The 9,005-nt window shown below is 39.1% G+C and overlaps 1 protein-coding gene across 4 annotated transcripts in view; it reads left to right on the top strand.

Annotated features, from left to right (window-relative positions):
- The window catches only part of FBXL4 (F-box and leucine rich repeat protein 4), a 63,467-nt gene extending 54,995 nt beyond the window's left edge, over positions 1-8,472 (top strand). For 3 of the 4 annotated variants that reach the window (XM_045294577.1, XM_045294575.1, XM_004710903.2), the window contains exons 7-8: positions 1,402-1,714; positions 7,677-8,472. In XM_045294577.1, the coding sequence (XP_045150512.1) occupies positions 1,402-1,714; positions 7,677-7,840 (477 nt within the window). In that variant the 3' untranslated portion in view covers positions 7,841-8,472. Of the gene's footprint in view, positions 1-1,401; positions 1,720-7,676 lie in introns of all 4 variants that reach the window. The other variant, XM_045294576.1, reaches the window with a different exon arrangement.
- The last annotated feature ends 533 nt before the right edge of the window (positions 8,473-9,005 follow it).

The following is a 9,005-nucleotide window of genomic DNA, read 5'->3' as shown; positions in this document are numbered from 1 at the left end:
CTTCAAGCCTTTAAGACCCCAGACGCTGTATCTTTTGATAGCTGGGCACCATCAGCTTTCTTCACCACCTTTGCTTATGCACTCACTTTGCCTTCAGTGATCGTGTTGGGAAAGTGAGCATCATGGACACATCTTTATTATTAATGGATGTTTGAAGCTGTTTCTTCTCACTTTAAGTGATCCCATCAGCAAATGGAAGGTCCCGAGAGCTTTCCTCTCTGGAATGAAGGCCGAGACTACTCTGAGGAGGTAGCTAGTCCCTCGTTGTATTGTAAGTGCCCTCCAACCTCAGAGGCACACCTTCCTACACTATGAAACAGTGTTCTGCTACTCATAAAGTTTTCACTACTTCCTTCCCTTTTTTTCAGTAGATAGCCAGGACTTACTTCCTAACTCATCTTAGTCTAAAAGCTCCATTGAAACTCATCTAGCATGGATGAACCTGCTGGTATTTCAAATACCACTAGCATAGCTTCCAGCCTCACAGCAACAAGCAAGCCACCACAGTACAACAAACTGACAGATGAATGGTGGAATCCTTGATTAGACCTTTTTCCTTTGACAATAAGATAAGGTATCGAAACTCACCAGTAACTGACAGTGATTAACATAATTCACTTTTAGTATAGTATAATCAGTATAGTATAGTATAGTATAATCAGTCCCCAATTGCCTCATAGTATAATCAGTATAGTATAATATAATTTTATTTTTATTTTTTATTTTTTTTAAACATTTTATTAGGGGCTCATACAACTGTTATCGCAATCCATACACACATCAATTGTGTAAAGCGCATTTGTACATCATTCTCAAAACATTTTCTCTCCACTTAAACCCCCGACACTAGGTCCTCATTTTTCCCCTCCCTCCCTAGTATAATTTTAGTATAGTATAATCAGTCCCCAATTGCCTCATGTAACCCAAAACCCCAATCTCCTTATTAGTACTGGTGGCTCATATAGTATTTTAGAGCCTACCAAAATGCACATGTCGGTCAGGGAAATTGTATGTACCTATGAATGTCCATTAAGCAGGTATAAAATAGAAAAAGCTAGGCCCCATCAATGAGCAGCCTTAAGGTCACAATGGTAAGCATAAAAGAGTAATGCTTAATCCTCACTTTCTTTGTGAGAGGCTGGGGTGTCAGACTGCTTTGGGCTCTCCTGCATTGATATCATCTGTCTGCAGTTGTGTTCAATGGATTGTTAAGGAAAGGATTACCGCTGTTTACAACGGGTAGATCTGAGAGCATGTATGGGCAGATCTGTATTAATGAGAATGTGGGTATGTTTATGTGGAAGCAAGTGATAAGATATGGTTAAGACTGTTCTCACTTGCTATAAACAGTTGCCACTTCTGAACATAAAATGTAAGCGATTGGAATGGCTTCATTTCCAGATTGAAGACTATGACGTGATAGCTAGCATGATAGGAGCCAAGTGTAAAAAGCTCCGGACCCTGGATCTGTGGCGATGCAAGAATATCACCGAGAATGGGATCGCCGAGCTGGCTTCCGGCTGTCACCTTCTGGAGGAGCTGGACCTCGGCTGGTGCTCCACTCTGCAGAGCAGCACCGGGTGCTTCGCCAGACTGGCACACCAGCTGCCCAACTTGCGGAAACTCTTCCTCACAGCCAACAGGTCTGTGTGTGACACAGACATTGAAGAGCTGGCAGGAAATTGTACCAGATTACAGCAACTGGACATATTAGGTAAGGTACGATGTATGAACCACTTTCCTTGATATAAATTATGATTCCAGACTTTTTGCGAGGAAAGGAAAACAAAAATTCTTGGGTACAATAAAAATGTTCTCTGTGTACGACAGTTTGGTTCGATAGGAAATGCAAGGTAGAGCAGTTGGTAGAAAATTTACCTATGAGCATAAGTAAAATAGAACTTGAAATCCTGCCATCACCAATTTTCCGTGCTGACTGCAATCTCAGCCCGTGGAAATGCCCTAACTTGTTCACAGCCTGAGGACAGTAGCCTATGAGAAAGCTCCAGCTTACTCTTTTGGTGTGGTGAGGCCAGTGAGAATTTACATGAGGAGTGGTCCCCACTTTTATGAAGGACAAAAAAAGATGAAATTGATTCATTTAGTGAGTTCAAGTAAGGTAAGTAAAGCTTCTTGATGATAAACTCTTGATTAAGTAATCCTATGCAGATTCCTTGCCGATAGTCCTAGTCTTTGGAATATATCCCAACGCAGATCTGTTGAAAACCTTGTGGTTCTGGGATTGCAGTTCTGTGTCCTTTCTGTCGCCATCATCAGCAAGGGAGCCTGTGGGATGGGGTTGCGGATGAGGGAGCAGTGACATGGGCATCGCTGTGCACACCACTGTCCTCTCGGTGAGCAGCAGCATGGCTGCATAGAACTTTGTACCAGGGAGCTTTTCACCAGAACTGCCAGCACCAGTCCTGAAACTCCTCAGGCTTTTCCTTTTGCCAAGTGTTCAAAAATGGAGAAGGATATACAAGTACTCCATAGACTAGCTATTTGCACTTCAGGGAATCTGTGGAAACCTATTTTACAATGGTCCTTCCAATGGAAAAGAAGAAAGAAACGGCATCATACACTAGTTTTGACAAGTAGCCCATATCTGAAAGATTCTATAGCGCCTCAAGGATTTCCTTAGCACTGATCCTCAAACAAGTGCCTGGCGGGTCAGTTGTCAAGTGACCTGACTTTAAACGAGTAAGTTACTTGACAGAAGTATACAAGAAAAATAGATCATAAGTGTAACCACAGTAAAATATGTATTTTGATTGTTGTGGTTGTTGAGAATGAACAACAGAGAAGATTCCGGTTGCGGTTTGAGCATGGACAGGTCAGTGTCCCAGCTGCGCATACATTCTCCCATTGCATTCTCCCAGCTGCGCATACATTCACACTCTTCCTTTTGGAGTTGTGCCTCCCTCTTGAACATGACCTCACCGCCTCTTCACGTTGTTTATTTAATTTACTCATTTCATTGGGGCTCCTACAGCTCTTATCACAATCCATACATACATCCATTTTGTCAAGCACATTTGTACATGTGTTGCCATCATCATTTTCAAAACATTTTCTTTCTCCTTGAGCCCTTGGTATCAGCTCCTCGTTTTTTTCCCCCCTCCCCAACCCTTCGTCCCTCGTGAACCCTTGATAATTAATTTTTTTTCATGTCTTACACCGACCACTGTCTCCCTTGCCTCTTAAGGTTTCTGTCTAATCTTTTGAGTTGCTGCTGTCGGTTGAATAGCATACAGATAGTACTTAAAGGAGTATAATGGCAAACATTCTTTACTAGTAAATTATTGTTTGGTGTTAAAAAATCAGAGGACATTGTTGGTTTAAGGTTTCTAACATCTCATGCGAATTTGAGATTCTGTTTGCATTTCCCTCTTAGATTAGAATTCTTCTATAGAATTTTGGATCCAAGTGTTCTGTAATGGTAGACCATCCAGTTCTTCTGGTCTCCTGATGGAGAAGGCAGTTGTTCCTGTAGGCAGTTAACCACACAGTCAATATCCTCCTCGTATTCTTGACTCTCCTTACTCTCATTCAAAGCAAATAGAGGCCAGTTGTGCCTTGGACGACAATTTGGAAGCTTTTAAGACCAGATACTAGGTACCAAAGTAGGATGTAGAACAGAAGCATCAAACACATTATTAAACAAGTAAGTAGTTATCATGAAACCATGACCCCAAACCTCCAAACCAAGGAGCCAAGTCTTACGAGGTATTTGGTTGCACATAGGTAGCTCCAGCCACCACTGTTTTGTTGTTGTTGTTTTCTTTTTTGTTTGTTTGTTTGTTTGTTTTCTTGTAAGTATATTTATCACCCAACTTATTTTTGTTGTTGTTGCAGTTTTGAAGAATTCTGTGGGTGAATGTTTTTCTAAATCATTTTATTGGGGGCTCTTACAAATATTATAAAAATCCATAAATCAATTATATCAAGCAACTTTGTACATATGTTGCCATCACCATTTCAAAACAGTGTCTTTCTACTTTAGCCCTTTGATGTCAGCTGCTCTTGAGCCCTTAATAAATTATATATATATTTATACCATCTGTTGTATCCCTTCACCCATATTTCTGTTATTCATCCCCCTTGGTGGGGGGAAGGTTATACACTTATCCTTGCTATCAGTTCCCCTTTTCTCCCCTCCCCCCACCCTCCCCAGACCCTTGTGGTATCACTACTCCCATTACTGTGTATGAGGGGTTTTCTGTCCTGGATTCACGTATGGAAAGCACATATCTGTTCCAAGGCACATATGCCGGTCTTGCAGGGTTTGTGAGGTAGACCTGGGGTCGTGATAGCAGGGAGAGGAAGCATTAAAGAACTAGAGGAAGGTTGTGTATTTCGTGGATGCCATGCAGCACCCTGGATGAATCGTCCCTTCCATGTGACCCTTCTGTGAGGGGATGTCCAGTTGTTTACAGGTATGTGGGTCTCCACTCTGACTCCTTTCCTTCACATCAATGTAACTGTTTGTTTTTGAGTTTCTGATACCTGATCTTGTCGACATTTCATGATCACACAGGCTGGTGTGCTTCTTTCATGTGGTCTTTGTTGTCTCCCTGCTAGATGGCCGCTTGGGGTCTTTAAGACCCCAGACGCTGTATCTTTTAATAGCCAGGCACCATCAGCTTCCTTCACCACATTTGCTTATGCACCCATTTTGTTTTCAGTGATTATGGTTGGTAAGTTGAGTATCACACAGTGTCAATTATTAGAACAAAGTGTTCTTGTGTTGAGGGAAGACTTAAGTAGAGGCCCAGAATCCATCTGCTACTTTAATACTTTTAACATAAATATATGTACATAGACCAATATCTCTATCTTCATATATTAATATATTTACATATATATATGTCTATATTTATACTTCTCTATATAGCTTTTACCTCCTAGTTCCACCCCCTGGAACCGTCAGTCTGGTTGGTCTCTCCTCTGGATTGTTTATCCTCCTATCTTATTTAGATAGACATATATATATTAAAGGGGTCTATAAACAGTTCCAGGTCTCTCTACTGACTTTTATGAATGTCCCCCAGTCCAGATGGGTGGGTGCCCAGTGCCGCCCTCCAGGCCAGAAGTCTGTTTACGGTTGTGCTCCCTTCGTTATTCGCCCTGCTGGGACAGGGAATGGCTGATACATTTCCCACACTGTTACCTCACAACTTCTGACAGCAATTACATTAACTGGCTCTGGAATCCTACCCTTAATTATTTCCAATGCTGGAAACTGAAATTTAGTTACTTCATAAGCAATAATCCTCCCCTGCTTCCCAACTCTGATAACCAGTAATACGCTTTGGTTTTATACATTCACGTGTCCTTGTCTTTTTATATATGTTACCCTTGTGAGATGTACTTACTTCACTCGGCGTGTGTTTAATCTCCATATTGTAGCGTCATATGTCAAGACTTCATTTATCTTACTGGCTAAGTAGTATTGCATCGTGCCACATTTTGTTTACCCATTCTTCTGTTGATGGACGTTGAGGTTATTTCTACCTTTCGACTAATGTGCGAGGTGCTGCAGTTTGGATCAGTGTACAAGTATCTGTTGGAGTCTCTGTGTTCACGTGTTTCAGGTATAGACCTGGGAGGGAAACGACTGCGTCATATGGTAGTTCTATTTTTATTTTTGAGGGAGCACCTCCTTTTTCGATTTCTTGTACCATTTGGCCTTCCCATCAGCAGTGAGTAGGGTTCTAGTTTCCCACATCCTTGCCATCACTTATTGTTTTCTAAGTTGTTGTTGTTGTTGCTGCTTTGCTTCCATCCTATTGGGAGTGATGGTTATGTCCTCTCTCTAGTGGCTAATGATATTGAGTAGCCTCTCACCCCCTTTCTGCCTGTCTTCCGGTCCTCTTTGGTGTTTCCTCAATCCCTTTGCCCGTGGGTTATTTGTCCTTGATGTCAAGCTCACAGAGTATATATGTATACGCTATTCGATTCTTCGCAGATATTTTATTTCTGAAAATATTCTCTTCCTGTTGGTAGCTTGTCTTTTCACTTTTTTTGTAAAGTCTTAATGAACAAATTTTTTATTTGTATGAGTTTATGTACTTTGTCTTTTGCTGTGTGTGCTGTTGGTATGCTTGACAATACTTTATTAAAAGCAGGATTGCAATTGCCCTTCTAAGAGTTGTATGGTTCTAGTTTTCACATTCACATCCTTAATCCATGTAGAATTTATTTTAGTGTATATTGTGACACACAGATTTTGTCTCATTTTTCTGCGTATAGAAATCCACTGCCATTTTTGAAGAAATTATCAGCAACCCATTAGGTGTTTGATTTTTGTTTCCTGTTATCCGTTAGTATTAGAAAACTCCCTCCTTCCATTGTGCCAAGACGACAGTCATTGTTTTATTTGTCACTTTGTGCTTAAGACATATGAGTGATAAGTGGCACACTGTTTCATACTGATGATATTTACTGATCCTCAGTACAAAGCTAAGTAAGATACAGTCTCTACCTGCAGGGCTTGTAAAGTGATAAGAAGTAAAACACATCCCAATAGCTATGATGTAAGCAGAGGCCATTCCGTTTTGATAGGGCTCAATGAAAAAAGAGAACATATTTGATTAGAGAAATGAGGAAAACTTTATTTTAAAAGTTAATAGATATTTGAAATAGGTCATTGAAAAGTGAATGGGGCAGGAGGGCTTTCACATGGAAAAGACGGCATGAAACAACAGAATAGAGGTTGAAAATACAATCTTTGGTGAATAGACAGTATAACGGAAGCCTTCATGGAGAAGTGTTAACACCAATGTGAGGAATCTGTACAAAATTAAATAAGAGTTACCACAGGATTTTAATTAGGGAATTGAGTGATATATTCAAAGTCATGTTCTAAGAATATTAATCTGGGGAAAAATAGCAGGTGTATTGGAGAAGGAAGAGATCAAAATCAGAAAGATTAGCTGGACTACTCATGTAATGAGGGTCTAAACCAGGATGCTAATATTGGGAAGTTAACAATCCATCCTTTATTCTTTCACTCAGTGCACATCTATTGAGCATATGGTGTGTCAAGGACTGTTTTAAGCACTAGAGATACAACAGTGAACAAGATATATCTGCCTCCTACCCTGAAGGAGCCTGCACTCTGAAAACATAACTATGACGAATGGATAACAAAACGCACTATATTGTAAAAACATAGGACAGAGGGTCCTAGCTCGGTTTAAATCACTCTAAATCTCTTAACTTGGCAGTCTCTGAGGCTTTGAGGAGCTCCTAATTTATCAGGAGATTCAAAATCTAATGGGAAAGCATGGCAAATATAAAACAGATGATCATACTTAATTTTTTTGAGGCTTTTTGATCATCTAAAACAGAAGCACGCTTGAAACAGCATAATTCAGACCTAATGAGTAGGAGCTGTGGTTAGACTTCAGGAGAGACTGGAAGATGATCGAAAGCCAAGGAAGCTGTATTTTTTATTTTAGATAACAAACTGACTGGAAAAATGTAGCAATTTCTTTTGCAAAGTCATTTCAATATGAAGTCTATTATTTTTTATAATTTATACTTTCCAAAAGATAATTTATTTTATGTGTGTTTCACAATAGTAAATAATGAAAAACAATAGTAAATAATGAAAGGGACTCATTATTAGGAATATCATACTTAAGGTGCTCTGTTTGTTTGTTTTTAAACAGGAACGAGAATGGTCGGTCCAGCATCTTTAAGAAAACTCCTGGGGTCCTGTAAAGACCTGTCCTTGCTCGATGTGTCCTTCTGCTCACAGGTTGATAATAGGGCTGTGTTAGAACTGAATGCTAGCTTTCCAAACGTGTTCATTAAAAAAAGCTTTACTCAGTGATTTAATGTAACTTCTGTAATAAAATGGATGTGCTTTTGTCGGGTTTTATTTGGGGGGTGGTTTTGTTTTTTGCTTTGTATAGTTTTAATGGTTGGACTCAAGACATTTGTAGATTTTAAAGGAAAATATCAAACTGTCTAGGAAATCAAGTAAAATTGTAAACAAATGCTTTAACAATACAGCAAGCATTTTTCCTCAAGAAAATGTAAGTGGCTGATAGTGTTTTTATTGTGTATTAACCAGTGGTATTAAGTTCTAGTGAATGATTACATGTTTAATAAAAAAGTAATATGGAAACATTTTAACTTATTTTTAAAGGAACACTTGAAGCAATAAATTATCGTGATCTTTATGCAAAATAAAATGAAATTGAACCTCTCCATGTAAAAAAATACTGGATGTTCCATTTAGCCTTTTTACCTACCTGGCCAGAAATTTGTTTGATATCTACACAATTGTCAGAACTAGTTGGAGAAGAGACTTGCTTTTTAAACTGATATGGTTGTTGCAAGATATTTATTCTTGTTTTTAAATAGTGTGCAATCATAGAGTACATCGTTAACAATTACGATAAATACATGTGAAACCAAGTAAATTTGTGATAGAAAAAATAAAAAGTACTTTCAACATGTCATAGTATTGATGTCAAATACTTGTTGTCATATAACTTGTAATGTGAAAGAGAACAACCCGAAGAAGGCTGATGCTTCCTCAGTGCACAGGATGATGTTGAGCGTGCTCTTTCTGCACATCATCCACCACCCACCATAAAGAACAAACAGAGACCAAAAAAAGTCTCTGTATTTCTTTATTAAGTTGGTTACTTAAATGGATATTTTAAAATCAAACATTTTTGGTAGAATATACCTTAGTTAGGCTGGTTCACTAGAGAAACAAATCCAGACATTCATATATGTATAAAAAAGAACTTTCTATCAAGAAATCATTATATATGAAAAAAACATTCCAGCCCAGTTCATCCAAAAGAACTATCGCAGTACCCAATCACGACGTAATTTAAAATAACAATTCAACTTGAAAATGTTTCATTTTTTCCCTTCTGTTTCTTTGTTGGGGAAAGCCAATATAAAATGATGAGTGAATGATTGCCAAGGGTCTTGAGCAAGATGACGACTGGCGGCACACCCGGGAGGGACTCCAGAGA

This window comes from Echinops telfairi, unplaced genomic scaffold (assembly GCF_000313985.2).
Source record: "Echinops telfairi isolate 266 unplaced genomic scaffold, ASM31398v2 ScPeMD7_3533;HRSCAF=4204_0, whole genome shotgun sequence".
Taxonomy (NCBI): domain Eukaryota; kingdom Metazoa; phylum Chordata; class Mammalia; order Afrosoricida; family Tenrecidae; genus Echinops; species Echinops telfairi.
This window is presented reverse-complemented; position numbering and strand designations above follow the sequence as displayed.